This window comes from Saccopteryx leptura, chromosome X (assembly GCF_036850995.1).
Source record: "Saccopteryx leptura isolate mSacLep1 chromosome X, mSacLep1_pri_phased_curated, whole genome shotgun sequence".
Taxonomy (NCBI): Eukaryota; Metazoa; Chordata; class Mammalia; order Chiroptera; family Emballonuridae; genus Saccopteryx; species Saccopteryx leptura.
The window spans coordinates 110,049,617-110,076,228 of record NC_089516.1 but is presented as its reverse complement, the minus strand read 5'-3'; the positions used below and the strand labels follow the sequence as shown (position 1 = coordinate 110,076,228).

At 44.8% G+C, this 26,612-nt stretch overlaps 1 protein-coding gene and 1 non-coding gene across 2 annotated transcripts in view; both read right to left on the bottom strand.

Moving 5' to 3' along the window:
• IL13RA1 (interleukin 13 receptor subunit alpha 1) overlaps positions 1-26,367 on the bottom strand; it is a 61,569-nt gene extending 35,202 nt beyond the window's left edge. Inside the window, exons 1-4 of the mRNA XM_066357344.1 lie at positions 25,772-26,367; positions 17,332-17,471; positions 9,903-10,041; positions 7,634-7,754 (exon numbers count right to left, since the gene is read on the bottom strand). Of these exons, the coding sequence (XP_066213441.1) occupies positions 7,634-7,754; positions 9,903-10,041; positions 17,332-17,471; positions 25,772-25,850 (479 nt within the window). The 5' untranslated portion in view covers positions 25,851-26,367. The remainder of the gene's footprint in view (positions 1-7,633; positions 7,755-9,902; positions 10,042-17,331; positions 17,472-25,771) is intronic.
• LOC136386603 (U6 spliceosomal RNA) lies at positions 8,365-8,472 on the bottom strand. The gene has a single exon (XR_010747972.1). It is a non-coding gene; the product is annotated as a U6 spliceosomal RNA (small nuclear RNA).
• Positions 26,368-26,612: the final 245 nt, after the last annotated feature.

Sequence of the window (26,612 nt, the reverse complement as noted above, 5' to 3'; positions counted from 1 at the left end):
TCTCAGAGGGTCCCATCCAGTCCACAGCCTGCTGCACATTCCTCTCTATTTCTTCCTCCCTCATCTCTTCACACACAGCTGATCACTTCCATCCCCAAACTAGAATTTCTATGCTATGGATGCCTAGTCCTGACCTCTCACCTTGGACCCAGTCCCAGATTTTCAACTGCTCCATTTGCGTGTTCCACTCTCGCCTCAAATTCAATGTCCAAAACATATGTCCCCCTTTCCCTGACAAACTGCCTTTTCTTCTCATGTTCTCAATTCCCACCAATCAGAGCTCATTTCCTCTGGGCTCCTCAATTACAGCCTTGGAAGTCACCTTTTCCCCCTCCTTTTCCTATATTTTATCACCAAATTCTGTTATTTTTTTCCTTTTCAAAGCTTCTGGATTCTCTCCTGTGATATTCCCATTGCCCTCACCGTTTTTCATGTCCTAATCAGGTCAGGCTTCATGTCTTCCCAGACTGACCTCTCGGGCTTTGATTACTAGTTCCCTCCAATCACTGCCATATCAATACTGCAGAACACACTGGCTTTCTAAGTGTCTCACTTCATGCTGTGGCTCCAACTGCCTTCCACAACCAGTACTGCTAGTATCTCATTTTCCATTTCGAAAGCCTCTACACACACTTTCCTCAATGATCATCAGCACCTAGCACAGTGCAGGCAGAGAGAATGCGTTTATATTACACTTTTTGGTCTAGGTTATCAAAAGATTCTGTTTTGTGGTAGCTGGCAGAAGACTCAGAGTCAAGCTTACATCATTAACCACAATGGGAGTTGTGCAAAGACTCTGCAGAAAAGGGAAGTAGTTTAAATAATGAACTCAGAGTAGAGAGTCCCAAATCCTTGACCTGCAGTCATTTAAAATGCAGATTCCTCAAACCATCTCCCAGAAAATCCTACTTAGACAGCTTTGCCTAGTGCCTAGAAATAGGCACTGTGACACCAATTCTCCAGGGGACACTGCTGCAAAGCAGGTTTCTAAAACTCAGATCTATTCCCGTAAACACAGTTGACTAATCTTTCATGAATAGCAAACGCAATACCAGGGAGCAAAGACAGTCTTTCAACAAATTGTGCTGGAACTAGACATCCGCATGCAAAAAAAAAAAAAAAAAAAAGAATCTAGTCACAGATCTTATACTCTTCACGAAAGTAAACTCATAATGGATCACAGACCTAAATGTAAAATGTAAAACAATAAAACTCTTAGGTAATAACATAGAAGAAAATCTAAATGAACTTAGATATGATAGTGAATTTTTAGATACCACACCAAAAGTATGATCTGTAAAAGAAATAATTAATGAGATACACTTCATTAAAATTAAAACTTTCTGCTTTGCAAAAGACAATATCAAGAGAATAAGAAAAAAAGTCACAGACTGCAAGAATATATTTGCAAAAGACACATCTGATAAAGGAATGTTATCCAGAATACACAAAGAACTCTTAAAACTCAACAAGAAAACAACCCAACTAAAAAATGGGCCAAAGAACTTCACAGACACCTTACCAAAGATACACAGATGGTAAATAAGCACATGAAAAGATGTTCCATATGCATGACCTGTGGTGGCACAGTGGTTTTATAAAGGGTCGACCTGTAATACTGAGGTTACTGGTTCGAAACCCTGGGCTTGCCTGGTCAGGGCACATATGGGAGTTGATGCTTCCTGTTCCTCACCCCCCCTTCTCTCTCGCTCTCTCTTCTCTCTAAAATGAATAAATAAAATCTTTAAAAAAAGATGTTCCACATCATTTTATGAGGGAAATGCAAATTAAAGCAACAAGATACCATTAAATACTATAAAAATGGCCAAAATTCAGAATGCTAACAACACCAAATGCTAGTAAACATGTGGAGCAATAGGAGTCTCATTCATTGCTGGTTGGAGTGCTAAATGTATATGGTCACTATGAAAGACAGTTTGGTGGCTTTTTTTAAAAACTAAATATATTCTTACCATACAATCCAGCAGTCACACTCCTTAGTATTTACCTAAAGGAGCTAAAACTTATGTCCACACAAAATCCTGCATACAAATGTTTATAGCAGCCTTACTTGTCACTGCGAGAGCTTGAAAGCAACCGACATACCCTTCAGTAGGTGAGTGGCTAAACTGTGGTACATTCAGACAATGGAACACTATTTATCCCTAAGAAAAATAAACTACCGAGCCATGAAAGTCATGGAGGAACCTTAAATGCATATTACCGAGTGAAAGAAGCCAATCTGAAAAGGCTACATACTCTGTGATTCCAACTACATGACATTCTGGAAAAGGCAAAAACTATGGAGACAATAAAAAAGGTCAGTGGTTGTCTGGGGTTAGGGTTGGGGGAAGGAATGAATAGGCAGAGAACAAAGGACTTTTAGGGCAGTGAAAATACTCTGCATGATATCATCATGGCATGTACACATGTACATGTCACTATACATGCATCCAAACCTAAAAACTGTATAATTAAAAGAACAAGCCCTACAATATAATGTGGACTTCAGGTGACAGCGATGTGCCAGTGCAGGTTCCTCGATGTCACCAACGTACCGCTCTGGTGGGGGATGTTGCTCATGGGGGAGGCTGTGCGTGTGTGAGGCACAGGTACATGGGAAATCTCTGTACCTTCCTTCCAATTTTGTTGTAAACCTAAAACTGCTCCAAAAAAACGGAGTCTTTAAAAAATGAAAATTGGAGATCTTATATATTTAATCCCTCAAAGGCTAAGCAAAGAAATGCTTCAATATAGAAAACATTCTTGTCACTTAACAGCACATAAGGCTTTCCCCCTCGTTGTAGGCCCCAGTAATTCATGAATGAAAACAGTCTTTTAAAAAAACTAACTGCCCTGGCTAGTTTTTTAGATCAAACAGGCCTGGCATGTTTTCCATCCACAACCAGAAACAGAAACTGAAGACACTCAGGACATTTTTGTTACATAACTAAAAAACCAAAAAACAACAACAAAACTATGGAGAAAAATAGTATTTGTTTCAAATAATGAAAGGAACTCCTCTAATGGGAAATCTTTGAGATTCCTTTTTCAATTTTGTACCCTATTTCATATTCTCATGGACCCTAGATATGAAACTTAAAATTTTTGTTGCAATTTATAAAAAATAAGAAAATGGGAAATACTGGTTTTAAACAGGCAACTTTAGGAGACTTCTTGTGACAGATCAGATGATAACCCACGACACAAGGCATTCATGTGCTTCGTGTCAAAATGCACGCGCTGAAATCCTCCACAGACTCATACTGCAGATATAAGGAGAGAATGGACAAATAAAAGACTATTTCCCCAACTGTGAAGATGATTCATATGGTAAGAAATTCCCTAAAATTCATTGGCAGGCCTAGTCTGTAGCTATTAAGGTCAGGCTCCTTCAAGGCCAGACTCTCCCTCCAGAGCCACCAGTCACTGGGCTTCAAAATGACGCTACATTTTTGGATTAGAGATGAGGGAAACAGTCTGGCTGTGTGACGTGGTTTAAACTGGTACCTAAATCAATTCCACATGCTTGATAATGAATAAGCTAAATGGCTCTCTTTCTTTTGTGGTTTTGATTCGATAGAATCTCTCTAAGGGAGAGCAGAAGAGGAGGAGTATGAGCTAGGTGCTAATCCCACGAGGTGGGAAAAGCACTGGCTACATCTGCAAGGGAGAGGGATAAGCAATAAAAACAATATACCTAGCATGTACGGGATGCTTACTCTACATGTTAGCACTTAGGCATGGCTCTAAACACTTTTCATACAATAGCAGGCCTCACAAAAACCTTAAGAAACAACACTACTATTACTATCCCCGTTTTAGAAATTACAAAACAAGCTCAGAGAGAAGGCACTTGCCTCAAATCACACTTGCTAGTAAGGAAGAGAGCCAAGATTTGAACCTAGGTAAGTGTGGGTTCTCCAGAAAAAAATAAATTACAGGATGCTGAGAGCAGAAGATACAGATTCTATATCAGCATTGCCCAACAAAATTTTCTGGGATTATGGAGATGTTTAATAATTGTGCTATCTGTTACTGGAGCCACTAGACACATGTGAAATTGGCTTGTAAGACTGAACAACTAAAGTTTTAATTTGCTTTAATTTTAATTAATTTAAATTAAAATGTAAATAGTCACACACGGCCAGTGGTTCCTGTATTAAACAGCACAGGCCTATTAAACAGCACTCTATAGCAAGAGTCCACAGTAATGACCAACTCTGGGAATGGGTATGACAAGAAGTGCTATCCCTGATCCCTGTCCCCTCGTGTGCCAGTGAACCGCCACTCTCTTGAGATGACTTCTTGAGCCACCTCCAATGACGGTAGATTGATTGTGTCCAGCACAAAGGTGTCAACTGAGGGCTGAAAGGTGTCCCAAGCACTGTCTGCTGTCAGCTTTGGCTAGATGGTGCATCTATTCAGAGGAAGAAAAATGCTTTTTCAAATCAGGTTGGACCAGTTTTTTGTAATTTATTCATCCAGGAGGGCAATCACTTTGCAATTTGCTCTTAGACTTGGTTTGCTCCAGTACATGATCCAAGGTTCTTCCCTATTTTTCTTATAAGAAATCCAAAGACTAGGCCGTTGTCTACCTCCAGTGTCACCCAGTTCTCTATCTGGGTTACTTTCCTGCATAGTCTTCCATGGAATAAGACAAGTTTAAGATGTCTTCCCTTCCTTTCCCTGCCCTCTCTATAAACAGAGACTCTTGAAAGGTCTTCCCTGTGATTTTACCAATAATGACTCCAGGGAAAGCAAGAGTAGTTAATAGGATAATAAACACAGGATGGTAACAACTTTTAAGACCTCTTAAAAGCCTGTAATGGCCCTGGGCTGTGGCTCAGTGGATAGAGTGTCAGCCCGGCATATGGATGTCCCGGGTTCAATTCCCAATCAGGGCACACAAGAAAAGTGACCACCTGCTTCTTCCCCTTCCCTCTCCCCTTCTCTCCCTCTTGCCCTCCTGCAACCATTGGCTCAATTGGTTTAAATGTGGTCCCAAGCAGTGAGAATGGCTCCCTTGGAGCATATCAGCCTCAGCCACTAAATATAGCTCAGTACTCGAGCATCAGCCCCAGATGGAGTTGCAGGGTGGATCCCAGTTAGGGTGCATGCAGGAGTCTCCCTCTATCTCCCCTCCTCTCACCTTAATTAAAACCTGTGATAACAGCTCTCCCCAGACTTGACTGTCACATCATAGCCAGGCTACTCCTTTCAAGGCTTAGTTCTGTGACCCCTTCATTAGCAGTTCTTTAGGGAGTCAGATGTACTCATTCCTCCTCTCTTTTCAATCCTGAACTAATAATGTTCCTGAGTTGGTTATCCCACCTAAGTCCTCACCCTAGTCCCAAATGTTTTCTCGCTTTGGATCCTACCAAACATTCAAAACTCATAGAGAGAGAGCACCTACCATGTGTCCGGCAAAGGGGAAACCTCTCAAGGGAGACCACAATCTGGGGAGGACAACCACTAAGTAAACAGGAAATGACAACACAATGTTGCAAGTGCTGTGACATAGGAACGGTCAAGGTGCCCTGGGGCACAACGATAATAGGGCACCCATGCTTAGACTTAGACATCGCGGAAGGCTTTCTGGAAAGGAAGTGATGTCTGAGCTAAGACAAGGACAAATAAGAGGTTCCAGGTGACTCGGGCTGCGAGGGGTACAGAATGCTTCCACTATTCTGTCTGAATTCCATTATTCTGTCTGAGTGTTTGACGAGTCCCTTTGAGGAACTGAAAGAAGTTCAGTGTGGGCTGGACGGTGGGCTGGACGGTGGGGCGCAAGGAGGGTGGGGTGTGCATAGAGGGATGGGACTGAGATGAGAGACTGACAGGAGAGGTCATAAAGGGCTTTGTCATGCTGATCAGTTTGGACTTTAACCTGAAGCTACCAGGAGCCAGTGAAAGATTTTACGGAAAGGTGAAGCAACAGGTACCACAAGTGGGCAAGTGAAACTGTAAAACTTCACGGGAGATATATTTTTATTAGGAAAACCCCTCCACACTCAGCCACACAATCTCAGCGCTGCTTGGCTTCCCCCGCAGGGCTTTGATCTTTGCCAGGAGTACCCTGGGGAACAGGGGGGGAAAGTGAATGCAAACCTCCAGGGGGCTTTGGAGGTTTTCGTTCTTAAATTCCTGTCACCTTTGCATTCTATTTCATGATCTATCCCTGAGTGTTTAAATAAACCAAAAACACTTTTCATCAAGTTATCGGGAAAAGTGGACACTCCAGAATGAAAGGCCATGTTAGTCTGATACCTTCAGAAATCCTGGACGTGGTTTCCATAACGCACTCAATCAGCAGCAGTTCGAATGAACGGAAAGAAAGGGGGCAAGGCCGTGGGAAAAGTGGATTGCCAACTCTAGATCTCCCACCCCGCACTCCCCTACATCACATGAATACCCTCATTCCTCAGAATGCTCCTCCCCACATGTCAGCCTCTGAGAAACTCCCAACAATGCTGTCCACCTTCATCAAAGCCTCTCAGCCTCCCGACTCCACCTCACGCTCCGCACTAGCTTCTCGCGAGAGTTTGTCCACACCTGCCTCTGCAACAGCCTTCTTCTTACACTCTTCTTTTTACATAGGCAATTGCCTTGCACGCTGTCTACTTCTCTACATTTTAAGCTTTAGGAGCAAAGAGACATGTTTCTTATCTCAGCTGCCCATTCATTCCTGTACCCACAATGTGTGCTAATTCATTTTATTGAATTTAATTGATGAGCCTGGTCTTTTCTTCCTTGTCTTGTTGCTAATAATTCCAGGCTTTAAAGGAAAGGAAATGATTAAAGATTAATTTAGAAATGTAACAAGTTGTGTAGTTATAGTCATAAATATCAAATAGAAGTTATTTTGTGGGGATCTAAATTACTTTTTAACTCTGAGCATGAAATAATTTTCCTTCTTAAAGGTACTCTAGTTATATAGGACGGGACCCTCGGGAGAAGCTAGGGGAAGGGTATGCAGGATCCCCCTTTCCATTTTCTGCAACACCCTTGTGAGTCCGTAATTATTTTTTAAGTCTGTATTTTTTAGGGTTGTTTTTTTTTTTTGTATTTTTCTGAAGCTGGAAACGGGGAGAGACAGTCAGACAGACTCCCGCATGCGCCCGACCGGGATCCACCCGGCACGCCCACCAGGGGGCGACGCTCTGCCCCTCCGGGGCATCGCTTTGTTGCGACCAGAGCCACTCTAGCGCCTGGGGCAGAGGCCAAGGAGCCATCCCCAGCGCCCGGGCCATCTTTGCTCCAATGGAGCCTCGCTGCGGAAGGGGAAGAGAGAGACAGAGAGGAAGGAGAGGGGAAGGGGTGTAGAAGCAAATGGGTGCTTCTCCTGTGTGCCCTGGCCGGGAATCGAACCTGGGACTTCTGCACACCAGGCCGACGCTCTACCACTGAGCCAACCGGCCAGGGCTTTTAGGTATTTTTTTTTTAAGTAGACAAAAAGCACATGCATTTTGTACTGAAGCAAAGTGCCCGTCTTCTTGGGCATGCCGAACGGAATAGACTTTTCTTTAAACTAGGTTATATCCAAAGGTTCCAACACCATCACAATCAGTCTCCTGAGTGAGACGGGCAAATACTTACTGCACCTTACAATCAGTCTCCTGTCCATACTTACCAGTAGTAGAGAGTATAGTTAGTGTCAGGACTCGTGTTCCTTCCAGGGAGCCAAGTACACTTCATGTAGCTCAGGTTGTGCCAAACACACTGTAGCTCAGTCACAGCCGACTCAGGATCACCTAGAAAACCCAGCCAAGAGTTGAGGACCCTCTTTCTTTGTAAGGCAGACTAGCCAACCACTGCGGGGCATGGCGCTGGTGGGGCTGTTTCATGCTGCTTTCCCCAAGTCGAAAATGCTCACAACTTTCTCTCTCACCTACCGATACTAAGAAAACACTTTTATCGTTACTGAGGGAACCTAACTCTTATATCCCCAACCGGAGAGAGAGCTGAAAAAGGTCAAATCATATTTTAATTGTAGGAAATGACTGCAGAGGGAAGGGGGAGGGAGTTAGGGGGAGAGAGACAAAGGGGGTGTAATGGGGGCACGTGGATGGGGGTGAGGGTGTTATATTGAGTAGGACACTTGAATCCATATTAACACAATGAATTAAATTTAATTTAAAAAAAGGAGGTTCGAAACCTTGGGCTTGCCTAGTCAAGGCACATGTGGGAGTTGATGCTTCTGGCTCCTCCCCCCTTCTCTCTCTGTCTCTCTCTCCTCTCTCTCTCTCTCTGTCTCTCTCCTCTCTAAAAATGAATAAATAAAATTAAAAAAAAAATTTTTAAAAAAGGAAATGACTGCAGGATTCCTAAATGAATGTGAAAATATAAACAACCTCAATATCTACCTATCTTTTTTTTTTCCATGAATTTGCATGTCATCCTTGCCCAGCAGCCATGCTAATCTTCTCTGCATCATTCCGGTGTGAGCATATGTGCTGCCAAAGCGAGCACAATCTTAAAAAAAAAGTTTCTTGAGCTATAATTTACTTTATCTTTTGATCAATACTGACACATCTCATTTTAAAAATTAAACGTATCTTCTTGAAGCTGTGTGGGGAAAGGTAATCATAATGTAACTGCTAGTAGTCGCCTATTGTGTGTTATGACTTGAGGAGCCCTAAAATCTTGATGATCTGTAATCTCTACCGTTATAAAGTTTTTTGAACTGAGGCATCATGTCTTCATATTAAATACCTCTGTTTAAAATGCACACCTGTTATCCCTCAGGCTACTTGAAGCAGTCCTGTACTGAGCTATCATCGACTGGTTTACTGTGTTATGACAGATTAATTATTAGACTCCGAAAGAAATGAGAAGAGGGGAGGTAAGATGTTTTAAACCATGCTCCCAGCCTCCCAGCAGTGCCGCATTTTATAATTTTACAAATATTGCTTCATAATCTTTTGATCAGTGCAAGGCAGGTCGCTCGAGAACACGCCACCTAGCGCTCAGGTTTGGAGCTAGGAGATGGGCCCTGCACAACCCAGGGGCAACATGTCATTAACAGGTGATATGGACAGAGCCCTTACTCTTTGCCAGGCACTATTCCCAGTGCCTCACATGTACTGATCTATGTAATTCTTTCAACAGTCCTGGTAGGTAGCTCTGCCATCATCTCCAGTGTACAGATGAGGAAACTTAAGGGAGGAAGGGCTAAGTGATTTATCTATGGTCACACGACTAGAAACTGGCAGAACTGAATTTTAAAATTGGACATTTTGGCTCTGGTAGCTCTGTTCTTAACCAGTCTATACCAAGCCCTGCCTGTAACATAAAAGCCAAAAGGATACTGCGTGATGGGTGGGACAGTGGTTTGGGGACAATGATCAGCCTGACTACTTGACAGCTTGTGTTATGGCTAATCTTGAATTGCAGCCAGGCCAGCAGTTCATTTTCCCTTTTTAACATCTTTCCCCAAATATGTCCTGTACATCAAACTGATATCTCGATATATAATGAGGAAGATAGTACAAATCTGGGGTTTTTTTTAAGCACTGAACCTGGAATCTGAGACCTGTAGCAACTCACTCTGTTCCCTCACAAAATGGGAAGGGTAATAATAATATGTGCCTTGCTCACTTCACAAGAGAAGCTTCTGAGCCTTGATTTAGGAAAAGTGAGTGTGTGTATGTCATTTTCCAAATTATGAAGGACTATATATAAGTATCAGGCATCATTATTCAAGCTGTCTGTGAGCACCTCAAAGGCAAGGATGTCCTCCTATTGATCACAGAGTTGCTAGCACCTAGTGCAAGTGCTTGGAACTTAATAAGACTCAGCAAATGTTTGCAACTTAATGAATTAATGAACACTGAACATAAGCATGTGGATAATCTGGATTTATCCTCTACAGACCAAGAGAAATTGCTTTTAGCTGTTACCTTCAGGGGGCAAGATGCACTTTTTCACCCAGGAGCTACGATCGTCACTTTCATTGGTGCTACACTGCGACCTCACTTGCAGACAGATCTCCTCATTCAGGGGCACTTCTTTCGAACGATGAGTTTCTGAAGCAATTTTCTAAGGTTAGGAAATAAAAACAGGCATTGCTATAGCAAACACACAAAGATACACTTACGTAAGAAAACATTAGCATGTCCAGCTTGGCCTGTGGTGGCACAGTGGACAAAGCATCGACCTGAAATGCTGAGGTCACTGGTTCGAAACCCTGGGCTTGCCTGGTCAAGGCACATAAGGCAAGCAATCAATGAACAACTAAAGTGAAGCAACTAGAAGTTGATGATTCTCCCTCCCCCACCCTCCTCTCTGTAAAATCAATCAATAAAAAATCTTTATTAGCATATCCAGGTGTATAAAAAATGGCAAGTTATCCAATGGTGTCGAGAAGTCGTCTCAGCCTGGGATGATTTTGCTCTACCCCCACCCCTGGACACCTTTGGGAATGTCTAAAAACACTTTCAGTCACCATGAGGAAGGGAGCAGCTACTGGCCTTTAGTGTGTAGAGGCCAAGGATGATGCTAAACAGCCTACAATGCCCAGGACAGCCTTCCTTTCCCCCACTACAAGAACTGTCCTGCACCAAATGTCAGCACTGCCACAAATGAGAAACTCTAGTGTAGAAGACAATTCCCCACATTTTAAATGTATAAACATCATGACATTTCCCTATAAAACCTACCATACTAAGATATCGACTGTCTAAAAGCAATTATGCCCTGGCCGGTTGGCTCAGCGGTAGAGCATCGGCCTAGCGTGCGGAGGACCCGGGTTCGATTCCCGGCCAGGGCACACAGGAGAAGCGCCCATTTGCTTCTCCACCCCTCCGCCGCGCCTTCCTCTCTGTCTCTCTCTTCCCCTCCTGCAGCCAAGGCTCCATTGGAGCAAAGATGGCCCGGGCGCTGGGGATGGCTCTTTGACCTCTGCCTCAGGCGCTAGAGTGGCTCTGGTCGCAACATGGCGACACCCAGGATGGGCAGAGCATCGCCCCCTGGTGGGCAGAGCGTCGCCCCTGGTGGGCGTGCCGGGTGGATCCCGGTCGGGCGCATGCGGGAGTCTGTCTGACTGTCTCTCCCCGTTTCCAGCTTCAGAAAAATGCAAAAAAAAAAAAAAAAAAAAAAAAAAAAAAGCAATTATAAAGGAAACACAATAAGATTATCAAAATTCAATTCCAAGCAGATGCTGTATGCTATCAAGATGAAGGGAAAAGGGACTGTTGTAAAAACCTAGTCTTCCTGGCCACCTCTGAGGAGAGGGAGTAAAGCAGGGGGCCTCAGGGCCAAGGACAGATTTTTCACTAAACAACTGTCTGTACTGTTTGACCTTTTTGACTATCTTACATACCCATATACTTTTTAAGGGTTGATATACGTATGCACTGAGCATACCACACTCTTATTGTAAAAAGTAGATGAGCTTTGTAGAAGCCAACTTAAGGACAGCATACAGACATAGGACAGAAGTCTGGTTATTATAATTTAGAATAATGAGATTAAAGGGCTTCTTAGGAAATGAACATCTCCCAAGGTGACACAGTTGGAATAATTAAGACTGGAGTTGCATTTAATCAGAGCTCCAAGGAGTTTCCTGTTTTGCAATAAGTTTCTGACTCATGTTGGAGATAGCATTTCCTTTTACATACGTGCTGATGACCAAGAAGGGGAAAATTTGCCAGCTACCTCTATTTACTATCCTAAGGCGCTACTGTGCCATTTCACATGTCTGCTGCTAGCTGAACATGAGAGTGACTGTGATACTCCCAAAATCAGGACATAAGGACACCCTTGGAGAGGTAGCTGGCCAATCAAGAATTCATGAACGATAGCAGACATGGAAAAAAAATCACTTTATAGATACTGAACAGCTCTTAGGCCCAGGCAAGACAGCCCTCTAAAAAGGGAGTTACTTGGTCAGCTCTGAAAGAAAAAGAAATATCTGCTAGCAAAATTCTGGCCAGGAGACAAGAGAGGGTAATTTAGCTTCATGGACATTGAGTATTTCTGTCCCATCAGCAAAGCTATGCCTACCCTCAGTGGGGCCTCCAGCTATTCTTAGCCAAGTACACTTTCACAACTAATTCCTAATTCCTTGCCAAGAATCCTACTTCTCATCTGACTTCCCATAAAGTTGCTGCTAGCAGGGATGGAACACATCATTTAGGCCAACAGAAGCCTTTTTAGAATGTTTCACCTTTAAGGCTTTAACGGCAAAGTAAGGAAGTGGCCCTTGAGGGGTGAACTTGTGCTGAGGAAATGAAGTTTCTCAGTCTCTGAAACTGGAAACCAGCCCCAGGACTGTGGTAATGGTGGCAGGAAAGCTCTGAATGCAAATTTCACCGTCACAATTTTATTAAACGCAAGTTCTACACAGTAAGTCCTCAATGTGGTCAGTATGTTCTGTGACTTTAAGTGAAACAATGTAGAACGAAACCAGTTTTACCAAAGGCTAATCGATATGAAAGAATTGAGTTCCTGTGGCATCTCATCAATGTTACAACAAAATGACGTTGAACAAAACAACATTATTCCAGGGCCCCTTGTAGACCACTGAAGTAGCCACCCTGACTCAAGGAGCCTTGATAATTCTTTTTTGGAAGCTGCACTTGCCCTTTAAAGACACCAGAAGGAAAATGTGCAGTCAAATTCCATAAATTAGAATCATCATGGAAAAATTCCAGTTCTCTTATTAGATGCTTTTCCAGGGAGAGGGCTGAGGAGTTTTATTACATAAATATTTTTATTGTATTGCAATTTTTAATTGAAAAAATACTTTAGTACCTAAATTTGAACCTTATGTTTTGGACATAGGAATAATTAAATGACTTAGAAAAGGGATAGTAGGGGAAAAGACAGAATTTTTTTAAATCTCTTTCAAAGCTCAAGGTAAATAATACTAAATTGGCATGAATAAAGTAGGAACCCAAAATGTTAATGATCACCAAGTCAAGCGCACCTCCTTCTATCAGACAAACAACTGAAGTCCTTCCAGCAGATCTTGATGAGGTATGTGTGATGGCTCCCACGTGACTTTTGGCTATGGTGACTCATTTCACTGGTAGCTAGCTGCCTATGACAATATGCTCCACCCCTCAGAGAATCTGACCTCCTTTAAAATTTTGTTAGAAACTATGACAAGCGTCCTAAACTGATCCCTCCCCCTCAGGACCAATGTTTATTTGGCTGGATCAAACCTTTCCCAGTTGCAGTTTCCTTTCTCAGCAGGAAAGGAGTGTCAGCTTCAGCTCTGCCTCTTCGAACACCTGAACAGAACAACAACCTTTCAATTCAGTCACCTGGTGAGGCTTGCCTATCTCTTGGTGATGAAAGATATCTAAAATCTCATGCCAGATCCTCCTTCCCCTTTCCAGATTGGGAAACTATTAGAGACTGTTAGAACACTGGGGGAGGCCCCGGCTGGGTTGTTCATTTAGGAGTGTTGTCCTGATATGGAAAGGTTGCAGGTTCAATGCCCAGGCGGGGCACATATAAGAATCAACCAATGGGCCCTGGCCGGTTGGCTCAGTGGTAGAGCGTCGGCCTGGCGTGTGGAAGTCCCAGGTTCGATTCCCGGCCAGGGCACACAGGAGAGGCGCCCATCTGCTTCTCCACCCCTCCCCCTCTCCTTTCTCTCTGTCTCTCTTCCCCTTCCGCAGCGAGGCTCCATTGGAGCAAAGATGGCCCAGGCGCTGGGGATGGCTCCTTGGCCTCTGCCCCAGGCGCTGGAGTGGCTCTGGTCGCAACAGAGCGACGTCACAGAGGGGCAGAGCATCGCCCCCTGGTGGGCAGAGCGTCGCCCCCTGGTGGGAGTGCCGGGTGGATCCTGGTCAGGCGCATGCGGGAGTCTGTCTGACTGTCTCTCCCCGTTTCTAGCTTCAGAAAAATACAAAAAAAAAAAAAAAAAAGAATCAACCAATGAACACATAAATAAGTGGAACGACAAATCAGTGTTCCTCTCTCTCTCTCTCTCTAGTCAACTAAAAAAAGTGGTGGAAGACAGTCACTTAATTATTTGTTTGTTTGTTTTAAGAATCATTTATAAACCCTTGACTCATCTTAATTAATAGTCCACCAATCTGAAGACTGAAAATGACCTCAGGGGTTTATCTGATTTAGCAACTTGAGACTTTTAGACATTCACACATGCCCCTAACATCTTCAAACTATCACAATGCCACTTCTTTGATATGTTTCAAAGGATATATACACCCTAGTTTTTTGTCTGGTGATATTAATGCTGGGTCCCAAGGACAGTAAGAGAAAAGGAAAATTACTCCTGCCATTCATTCTCAGCCTCAAGACTTTAAACTTCAAAAGTCCAGATAGAAAATCCCTTGCATTAATTGGAAGGAATAATCCGTATTTATCACAAATGCGGGATTTATAGCACCGATGCTCTCAAATGGCTAGGACAAATGACTTCAAGCAGAGGTCATCCTTTATGGTCTCCATTATGGTCTCTTCAGGGGCAAAATGGAGGGAACAAGATTAAATGATAATATTAGGCTGCACCATATAATATTATGTATAAAAGTGGCAATTGCTTATGGTCCAACCTAACAAAAGTAACAATATAATAAAAGCTACAATTATTGAACACTGTCTCTGTGCCAGGTGTATTACAAACATCATCTCCTTCTAATACACACGCCCTTCATATGAAGTAGGAACAGTTGACCCTTGAACAACATGAAGGGGACGTGGCAAGGGCACCAACGCCCCCACCCCCAGCTGTCTAAAATCCTCATAAAACTTCTGACCTACAGTTGGCCCTTTGAATATACAGATTCAACCAACCACAGACTGAAAACATTTTCAATCTGCACTAGAGAAACAGCAGTTGGGAATGCAAAAACAGTTTTTGATCCACATTTGGCTGAACTCTCAGATGCAAACCCAGGCTGACTATTTTTACTGAAAAAAATTGCAGCCTGACCAGGTAGTGGTGCAGTGGATAGAGCATTGGACTGGGAGGACCCAGGTTCGAAACTCTGAGGTCACCGATCTGAGCGCAGCCTCATCTGGTTTGAGCAAAGCTCACCAGCTTGAGCCCAAGGTCACTGACTTGAGCAAGGGGTCACATGCACTGCTGTAGCACCCGGTCAAGGCACATATGAGAAAGCAATCATTAAACAACTAAGGAGCTGCAACGAAGAACTGATGCTTCTCGTCTCTTTCCCTTCCTGTCTGTCTGTCCCTATCTGTCCCTCTCTCTCTGTCTCTGTCCACCGCCCCAAAAAAAGAAAAAAAAAACCAAATCCAAGTATAAATTAACCTGTGCAGTTCAAACTGGTGTTGTTCAAGGATCAACTGTATTATTATTAGCTCATCCCTCACCAGCCATTTACAAACAAGGAAGTGAAGGTTCAGAGAGGTTAAGTGACTTGGCTGAGATCACACAGCCTGAAAGTGGAAAAGACAAAATTTCAAATCCAGCTCTGATTCTAATGCCTCCTAAATTTATTTTAAGTCTAAATTCCTGTAAGTATACTGAGGAATTAACCTCATTTCTAGGCTAGAGTATCAGCATGTCTACCTGATTGATTCTTGAGTGTGGTTAACAGGCTAACAAAGAGGGACCTGTTAGGAAAAATGACTTCTCCCCAGGGTTCATGTAGATACTCAGAGGAGACTTAGGGTCTTTCTCTGAATTTCTCAAGATTGAACTACCGGACATTGCTACTAAGACTCCAAGTGCCTAAGGCCCCTCCTTAGGAACAACAGGAAGCAGAACACTGATTTCTAAAGTTTCGCTGCTAGAAATATTAAAAGCTTCCTCATTTAGAGAACCTCTTTTAAAACGCAAATACTTTTGACTAGCCTCAATTCTATTTTTTTTAAATATTATGAGAGGTTTTATTAACACCTAAACCTTAACACCGCCGCAAAGAAAAGTCCAGGAAGGCAGGTTGGGGCAGTTCTCAGGAGAGGGAGCCCGCTCCGGCCTCGTGTCATCATGCCTTCACATCCATTATTTCCCATTCCCAGGTATCAGGGAATGAGCAGAGCCACATTTTCCACAAAAGGGAACTGAGGCTCGGAGAGGCCTTTTCAGTTGAGGTAATTTACCCTAAGCAGTGCACTGAGCTAACTCAGTGGCACACCAGCGAGAACCTAGTTCTCCTGACTTTCTGCCACCAGACAGCTTGATCTAGTGATTTTACAATTCACTGTTCCAAAGTACCGTCACTAATATCAACTTCTCCTTCAGCTTTCTCAAAATCCTGGACAAAGTCAACCCCAAACATCCGCCCAGCTCCCCCCACCTCACTGAAAGAAGGTATAAAGATATAAAACAGTTTTGCACAGATGATTGGATGCTTTGAAGAACCTGTCAATTAGAAGGGGCTACAAAGCACTAAAGCACCAGAGAAAATGCCACTGAATAAGGTTATCATAAATAACCCGGAATTATCCAATCTTGTTAACAAAAATTCACTTAATCGGTCAACTACATCGACTGGAAAGGCTGAAAGTTCCCATTTTTCTTCAGGCACCAGGAAACCTTCTGGTCAACCTCACCTGCCACCAGCATCTTATTTTTTGTCATTTGCCACAGAGCCTTTTGCTTTGCATCAAATAGTTCCTGCATGTCTATCTGCGCATGCGATTAAAAAGATGGTCAATGTGAAAATTCCCTGAGAAACTGAAAGTATTATATAGATCCAAGGCTTTCGGCAGGAACATGGAAACCAATTTTTTTTTTTTTTGTCGTATTTTTCTGAAGTTGGAACCACGGGAAGGCAGTCAATCAGACTCCCACATGCGCCCGACCGGGATCCACTCGGCACGCCCACCAGGGAGCGATGCTCTGCCCATCTGGGGCGTAGCTCTGTTGCAACCAGAGCCACTCTAGCGCCTGAGGCAGAGGCCACAGAGCCATCCTCAGAGCCCGGGCCATCTTTGCTCCAATGGAGCCTTAGCTGTGGGAGGGGAAGAGACAGAGAGGAAGGAGAGGGGGAGGGGTGGAGAAGCAGATGGGCGCTTCTCCTGTGTGCCCTGACCGGGAATCGAACTCGGGACTCCTGCATGCCAGGCCAACGCACTACCACTGAGCCAACCGGCCAGGGCTGGGAACCAATTTTAACATAATTATTTATTGAGTGCCTAATAAAGATATCCAGTATTTTTTGTCACAGAATCTCAATTGCATCTGATTCTCAAATAATTAGGAAATAATTTCCTATATTCAGTTTTCTCAACAGTTGTTTTTGTAATTTCCCCAGTTAAAATTTAGACATAGCCCCAAATAAAATTCTCACTTTGACGTAAGATTAGAATGTGGCTTATTCATATTGGCTCTAGTTCATATTGTTCATTTTACTTCATCACTGCCATATGTTTCATAAAACTTACCTTATCCTGCTTGTTGCCAAAATGACTAAAATACCATAGACTACAATTCGGGCTGGCTCTCTCTGGAGGATTCCATGTCCATATTACTGTGCAGAGGTTTTTAACAGAAACACTCAAATTCGTCACCGGTGGCTGAGTTTCTGTTCAAACAAGCAGAAGAAATACATTTGTCAACATCAGCCAGTGTTTGGGATTTTCATTTAATTCATTCCTCCAAGTCCTAAAGGCCAAAAATAAGAAAACTGAGTAAAGCCTGACTGGTGGTGGCGCAACCGAGGATGCTGAAGTCCCAGATTCAAAACTGCAAGGTGGCTGGCTTAAGTGTGGGATTATAGACCTGACCCATGGTCGGTGGCTTGAGCTCAAAGGTCATTGACTTGAATCCCAAGGTTGCTGGCTTGAGCAACGGGTCACTGGGTCAGCTGGAACCCTTCCCTGCCCCCCCAGGTCAAGGTACATATGAGAAGGAAACAATGAAAAATGACAGTACCACAACTACGAGTTGACGCTTCTCATCTTTCTGCTATCTTCTTTCTTTAAAAAAGAAAAAAGAAAATGAAAGAAACAAAGAGAGAGAGAGAGAAAGAGAGAAGAAAACTGAGTAGAAATATCTAGCATGTACTGACCCGAGCACTGTTGTAAGTACCCTCCAGATATTCATCCATCGAATCCTCACCACCTTATGAGATAGGGACTATCTGCCTCATCTTAAAGATGAGGTGACTGAGGCGCAGGGATGTTGAGTCATTCATCCCGTATCCTAAGGCTAGTGAATGACAGAGCTGAGTGCAAACCAGAAATTCATGTGGCTCCAAGGCCACATTCTTAACTATACTGCTCACAAACATTAGGGGATATTTCAAAATGAATATGAAACAATAAAATATTCCGTAATGTTTGTGAGCAATATACAGTGGTACCTTGAGATATGAACAGACCAACGTACAAATTTTTTAAGATACGAGCTGCGACTCGGTCCGTATTTTTGTTTGAGATCCGAGCGAAATTCCAAGATACGAGTCGTGATTCAGGAAGCTGCTGCTAGTTGGTGCGTTGGCATATGGATCCAGTATCGGCAGTTTGATATACGAGTTGATTGACTTACGAGCTCGGTTACAGAATGAATTAAATTCGTATCTCAATACCACTGTACTTGCTATACAGAGAAGAGTATATTAATAAATTTCTAAGTTTTCCTCCTGCCAGAATGTAGGGTTCCCACATTTGGGTTCCACATCTCCCTCAATACAGGCACTTGCATATCTCAGCAGTTCTTTCAGTGAGCACAAGCTGCTCATCTTTAATCATGCTTCGTAACGTGAGCGAGCAATTTTTTTTATTATAACTTTTCCAAAGAACAACTAAGAAAGAGATTTAACAGCTCTTGCTGTTTCCCTGAGGACTGATACTAAACAATTGGAACTGGAGCTTTAGCTCATCTGAAGAGGGAAGACAAAAGGAGAAACTAAACTAGTATCTTAAAAATGTGTTTCATTTGGAGAAAACTCATCACCATCTCCACCAAATATTTACTGACTATTATTTTGGATCCAGCTCTAAGATCAGAGATAGTTTTACTGCTCCTGCCAAATACAGGGAAACATGGAGGGGGGAGGGAGAAGGACATCATTTCAGACTTTCCAGAGAACTCATCCTGAGGCCAGAACTACCAAAATCTTCCCCCAAATACTGGGTGAGATGTGTACAGGAATGCTGTCCTACCTTTGCAACCTTTCTGTAAATCAAAAATTATTCCGAAATAAGGTTTATTAAACTAATTTTTAAAGACTTTTTTATTTATTCACTTTAGAGAAGGGGGAAAGAGAGAAAGAGAAAAGGAGGGAGGAGCAGAAGCATCAACTCCCATATGTGCCTTGACCAGGCAAGGCCAGAGATTTGAACCGGTGACCTCAGCGTTCCAGGTCAACACTTTATCCACTGCGCCACCACAGGACAGGCTAAACTAATTTTTAAAACAACCTCCCAAATGGTCTATAAAGTGGCAAAACCAATCATTATAAAATACTTAAGGACTATAGTTATATTAATTTATCAGTCACTAGTTATATTCCATAGCCCATACCAACATTCTGGAATGCACTGGGCTTCTTACATAATCTGCATTATTTTCCTCTTTACCGGAACAAAAATTCCATGCATCTCAAAATGTCAACCCCACAGGCACTACATAGCTTGGATTTCCCCAATAGTCAGTTTTGTTTATAGCAGCCCGCAAAGGCCCTCATTCCTTCTTTCCCAGCTTTATTATCATTAGATTTCAGCAAGGTAGCCCACAGGCCCAAACGTGGGGCGGAGCAGCCCACAGCAGGCCAAGTCCTTGTGGAAATGGGGAATTCCTATTGCACATCATTAAAACCCAGCTAGTGCCAGGGAGAACCAATGGTTAGGCAACAGGATTTTAAGTGATTACAGGAGTGTACAGTTACTCTGTTATGGCCCTTCTAACATCACACCAATGTTTTTCAAGACAAATCTTTTGTCAGGTATAGAGCCTCTACTAAAGTCCTGCCCCTGCTGAAGACTACAATCTTAATTAGAATTATCTGCTTTACTTTGCCATTCCAGAACCATACCCCAGCAAGCCTCCTGAAACAACCTTCCCACCTACGTCCCACTCCCACACAAAAATTAAAGCCCTAACAATAAAAATATTGCCTATTTATGGTTCACTTAAACTGAAGAGCAATTTTTTTTTAAGTGAGAGGAGGGGAGGTAGTGAGACAGACTCCCTCATGCACCCCAACGAGGATCCACCTGGCAAACTGTCTGGAGCCAGTACTTGTATCAACCGAGCTATCCTCAGTGCCTGGGGCCAACGCTCAGACTAATTGAGCCACTGGCTGTGAGAGGGATAGAGAGAGAGAAGGGGGAGAGGGAGGAGGAGAGAAGCAGATGGTCGCTTCTCATGTGTGTCCTGACCAAGAATCAAACCTGGGACGTCCATACACCAGAGCCCCAGTGGTCAGCAAACTCATTAGTCAACAGAGCCAAATATCAACAGTACAGCAATTTAAATTTCTTTTGAGAGCCAATTTTTTTTTTTTTTTCATTTTTCTGAAGCTGGAAACAGGGAGAGACAGTCAGACAGACTCCCGCATGCGCCCGACCGGGATCCACCCGGCACGCCCACCATGGGGCGGTGCTCTGCCCACCAGGGGGCGATGCTCTGCCCATCCTGGGCGTCGCCATATTGCGACCAGAGCCACTCTAGCGCCTGGGGCAGAGGCCAAGGAGCCATCCCCAGCGCCCGGGCCATCTTTGCTCCAATGGAGCCTTGGCTGCGGGAGGGGAAGAGAGAGACAGAGAGGAAAGCGCGGCGGAGGGGTGGAGAAGCAAATGGGCGCTTCTCCTGTGTGTCCTGGCCGGGAATCGAACCCGGGTCCTCCGCACGCTAGGCCGACGCTCTACCGCTGAGCCAACCGGTCAGGGCCGAGCGCCAAATTTTTTAAACTTAAACTACATAGGTAGGTACATTCCTTATCGAGGTAACGCCTGCACGTAGTATTATGTGGAAGAGCCACACTCCAGGGGCCAAAGAGCCACGTGTGGCTCACGAACCACAGTTTGCCAACCACTGCACCAGGCCGATGCTCTATCCACTAAGCCAACCTGGCCAGGGCCCAAACTGCAATTTAAGTAATTTAAGACCTTTCAGTCTATTTTTAACCTTAGTATTTTAACAGAACAGTAGTCTGCCCTATTGTCAATCTCACAAGTGGGTTTAATTTTTTTCTTGTTTTGGTGTCCTTTAGTCAGATCTCATTGTTTTGCATTTTACACTACTTGTGGATATCTGCCATCTTTTTTTTTCTTAATGGTTCCGTCCACTTCTCAAAATATTTCTACTTCCCATACTTTAAAATACACACACACACACACACACACACACACACACACACACACTGAAACTGTAAGTACAATCTCCAAATGTTTCAATATATATAAATACATGTGTATGTAGTACATCTATATAAATAAGGGAGACTGCCCTTCTTATAAAGGTCTCTAAAAGCTGCTCACATGTAGTAGGCCACATAACTTCACTATAGTGTAGTGACTAAGAACATGGACTCCGGAGCTAGACTGCCTGAGTTCAAATGTCTACTCTGTTACTTAATCTCTCTGTGCCTCAGTTTTCTCATATACCACATGAGGATGATCATAATAACCTAACAATTATTATGAGGATTAAATGAGTTAATACAGATAAAATGCTCAGAATAGTGCCTGGCACAGAGCAAGTGCTAGATAAATGTTAGCTAGCTGCTTTCTTTCTCTTTGAAGAGGTGAAACAGTTCTACCTAATTGCTTTGGTTTTCTCTGGAGGTGATATATGCCCATGGCCCTTGAGACAGAACATCTCGCTTCTGCCTGATTAGCTTTCCTTAGTTATCTAATTTCACCCATTTCTTAGAGACTGATCACTGACTTCAGAAAGCAAAGTGGGAAGGAGACAGTGACTCAAGTAATTCCCCCAACTAAACTTCAAATCTCAAGTAAGTTTGTACAGTCATCTAGCACGATATTTTATTCTAATTAAGAAATAACACAATCAATGTTCTTTCTAATAGGGCATGTTGCTTAGGTAATAGTTTTTAATGCATATTTTGGGAAAAGTTAAGGAAATCACAAGAGTCACACATGAGTCATCCATATCCTTCCCTTACATGTATTCAGTCATCAACCTCTGCTCATTTTTTCTTGCACCAACATCTCTCTGTGTCATCCCAATCACTCCAATGTGTTCTTCTGGGCCTAGTGAGGCAGTCAGTCATGGCCCTGGGCAGAAGGTATTCACAAAACGACTTTGTAGTGGACACCTTCAACCATATATTCCTGCAGAGCTTCACGCTCCGGTTATTCCCGTCACCCAATTTTCTTCCTGCTCACTTCTCCAGTGTCATTTCCTCACTCTGTCCCCCACTCAGGGCCTTCAAAGACAAATAACACTCTTCTGCTTAGCATGACTTTGCCAATGCACCCTTCCACCAAGCCAGGCTCCTTATTGACCACAAAGAACACTCTTACCCTCTTACACCAGGGTCTCTGCTCCTGTTATGCCTCCCACTCCACTCCACTGGGAGTAATTTTTCTACCTACTCAAATGCTACCCATCTAGCTCCAAGTTTTACCTCCTCCATGAAACTACCTGCCTTCACATTCCCCCACTTCTGTGCACCCACAGTGCGTATTATTGTATGGACCATACAGTCTGGCAAATATAAAGCGAGTCTCCAATCTATGATCCTTCGCTTCATAACAGGTGGCCTGTACATACTCTCATGGGTCCCAACCAGTCCTGCCCCACTACTCTGGGAGGCACCATGCTCCTCTCCCAGCCGAGGACTCCCCTCACTTCTAAACAGAGAGGCGCTGCTATAGTGGTTCAGGCCTCTGAAATCAGGCTGCCAGGGTTGGAGGCCCGGCTCCTTCCACCAGGTGTGGGACTTGGAGCAAGGCTCTTAGCCACACTGTGCCTCAGCTTCCTCATTCACAAAATGGGACTAATAACAGCACCTACAGGATAGGTTTTGTGTAAAGATTAAATGAAATAGTACAAGTGAAAAGCTTAGAACACTGCCTGGCATAGAGTACAAACTAAATGCTAGTTCGTGTTATTCATTCATGCCACAATGTGGGCTACCAATCTATACAGACTAAACAAAGCTGGGAACCCAATCATTTTCTGAACTCTCAAGATTAGAGGCAGCAGAGCCCTTAGAACTTAATTAGGAGTATAACCTCTTCCTTTCACAGAAAATCACTGCACAAGGAAGGGGAAATGACCAGCCCAGAGTTCCACAGCTGGGAAATGTCAGACCACTGAAACTCAAGTCCCTTGTTTTTTGTTTTAAATTAATTTGAGAGGTAGAGCAGGGGAGAGAGAGAGAAACATGGATTTGTTTTTCCACTTATTTATATATTCAGCGATTCTTATATGTGGCCTGACCAGGGATCGAACCAGCAATCTTGGTATATCAGGACCATGCTCTCACCAACGGAGCATTCAGATCAGGGCCTGTTTCTTTTGTTTGTTTGTTTGTTTTCTTCATCAAACCTCAATGCAATTCTATCAATATTTCTAATGGGAGAAGGTTTCTGTATTCTAAGTAATCAAGTTACCAATGAACCTCTGTGACAAAACTGATTAAGTGGGGGACTGCCAGTATTGTCTAGGCAGGGGTCCCCAAACTTTTTACACAGGGGCCAGTTCACTGTCCCTCAGACCGTTGGAGGGCCGGAGTATAAAAAATACTATGAACAAATCCCTATGCACACTGCACATATCTTATTTTAAAGTAAAAAAGCAAAACGGGAACAAATACAATATTTAAAATAAAGAACAAGTAAATTTAAATCAACAAACTGACCAGTATTTCAATGGGAACTATGGGCCTGCTTTTGGCTAATGAGATGGTCAATGTCCGGTTCCATATTTGTCACTGCTAGCCGTACGTAACAAGTGATATGACGCGCTTCGGAGCCATGACGCGTGCATCTCACGTCACCGGTAGTACTGTACCGTGAGCAACGCCACGCTTTGCAGCGCTGCCACATACAGCAGTGGTCCCCAACCCCAGGCCGCGGACCGGTACTGGTCCGTGGGCCATTTGGTACCGGTCTGCAGAGAAAGAATAAATAACTTACATTATTTCCGTTTTATTTATATTTAAGTCTGAATGATGTTTTATTTTTTAAAAATAACCAGATTCCCTCTGTTACATCTATCTGTCTAAGACTCACTCTTTACGCTTGTCTCAGTCACGTGATACATTTATCCGTCCCACCCTAAAGGCCGGTCCGTGAAAATATTTTCTGACATTAAACCGGTCCGTGGCCCAAAAAAGGTTGGGGACCACTGACATACAGTGCTCCTCTCACTGACCAGCAATGAAAGAGGTGCCCCTTCCGGAAGTGCGGGGGGGGGGGGAGCGGATAAATGGCCTCAGGGGGCCGCATGCGGCCCGCAGGCCGTAGTTTGGGGACCCCTGGTCTAGAAAGCCAGCTGTTGTTTCAGGTGTGTGGGAGGGAGTCTGTAGGAAGGAGGATGCTGGAGTAGCACTGTGAAAATCTGGAGACTCATGAGATGGGTGACCCTAGATAAGTCCCTTCCCTCCCTGGACAGCAGTATCCCTAAATAATTATGCAATTGGATTTTCCCAACCCAACTAGAAGCACCATGGGGGCAAGGATGATGCTGTACACACTCAGCTTCTAAGCTAACCTGTACAGAGCAAACTGTACGGAGCCCGGCTGAATACTAAACAAGGCAGACACTGGAGTAATTATTGACTGACAAGTTTTAAACCTCTCTCAGGTCGCTATTCAAATGCCGTCTTTTCAATGAAGCCTTCCTATTCCATCCTTATTACAATGGCAAACCCCTTTCTGCCTTTTGTTTTTCTATATAGTACTTAGTGCCATCTGAAATACCTTATACCCCCAGCCCCACACCTCTGCCAACAGCAGCTAAGCTCCCAGGGCGGGGAGATGGTCTGCGTTGCTCTCCCCCGCATCCTCAGGCCCTGGAACACGCCTGGCACACAGCAGTCAGTCTCTGCATAGGGTTTGTTGACTGAATCAATAGAGGACAAGGTTTCCCAATCAGCATTTCAGTTTGGGTTTCAAAGCACAACTCGCTGGTGAAAATGCAATAAGCAAATTGTGGGGGGTTGAAGCTACTGTCATAGCCCAAAATTCCCAGAAGGCCGCTTGTGCCAGAAGTTGTTCGTGAGGAAGTCATTGGCCCCCAACTATTCACAGTTAATTCTGATGGGTTACACAAAAGTTGCTGCACAGGGTGAAGTGTTTACGTGAACTCTCTGTACTTTCGTTGCAACTTTTCTGTAAATCGAAAATTATTCCAAACGATAAAGGTTATTAAAGAAAAAAAAAAATGCTGCTCCAGGTTTCCCACCGGATTTCTTGGACGCCTAAGGAGCCCGTGACCGGCATATCCTTCCTCGACGAGGACTAGGACCTTTCGAGGTTCCCTCACTGGATCCGAACCGCCCGGACCTTGACCATCCTTGCTGGCTCCTGGCCCCTCATCCCCTCCTGGACTCACAAGTGCCATTCGGGTCCCTCCCCGCCGCCCCCTGACGACGCAGTCCGGTCTCGGCCCCGTGCCCCGGCGCCAGGCTCCTCGGCTTTTCCCGACGGTCTAAGGCAAGTGCGGCGGCGAGCCGTCCACCCGCCGCGCCGTCGCCGCCCGGGATCGGGAAAGCCCCGCCGCCCTCGGGTCCCCTACCTCGAACCGGGCGCCGGAGGCTGCCGTCGCCGAGCGCTGAGGGTCCACAGGGCGGACCCCGGTGCCCACCCGGTCGCGGTCCTCGGCCCGTCGGCGCCCTCATTCGCCTTTCGGCCGCGCCCCCTCCGCCCCTTCGGCCGCCGCCCGGGGCCCGGGGGCTACACTCACCCGTGGGCGCGGCGCCCCCTCCGCCGGCGGCGCTGAGGAGCAGCGCCCACAGCCCGCAGAGCCGCGCCGACAGCTCCATGCAGCCCCTCGCCTAGGAGCCTGGAGGGCGGCGGCAGCCTCGCCAGTCCCCGCCTCCTTCGCTCCCGCTCCCACTTCCCGGCTCCGCCGCCGGGGAGGCTGGGGCCGGCGCAGACGGGAAGGGCGCCCCGCCCCCGGCCGCAGGTAACCCGAGCCGGCGGCCGCGGACGGGCGCGGGGCGGGGCGGGCGCTCTCGGCTCGGCCGCGCGACACCTGGCCCCGCCGCCTCCGGACCCTCCCGAGTCTCCTCGCGGGCCACACAGAACTTTCTTGCTCGCGTCGCGCGGCCTCGCCCCAGCGCGGCACCCGCGGGTCCCCCGTCCCCGAGCTCAGGCGCGCTCCGCCGCTGCGGGCCAACTCGCGGAGTTGCGAGGACTGTGCCTTGTGAGCAGCAGGGCAAGGCTATCTACGGGAAAGAGCCTTGGCCTCGGAGTCCAGAGACGTGGCTTCCGATCCTTGGCCTCTGAGCTAGTTTTCTAAACCATGACTCCAGGGTTAGTAATCCCAGCCGGACCTCACAGGGTGGCCTTGTAAAACCACAACCAGGACTTGGTGGGAGTGGCTTTGTGAAAAGGACTAAAGGTATATTTGAATAATACGTAACGTTGAGGCAGAAAAAAATAACTACAGCTCTAAATATGAGGGTCAGTGCCACAGTATGTCTAATTTTCTACGTCTTTCTTGTTCGTTGGTTATGTATTGGGAGGATTAAAAGTGAGTCAGGAAGGTACACATTAGAGAAAGTGGGTGACTGAGGGTCGTT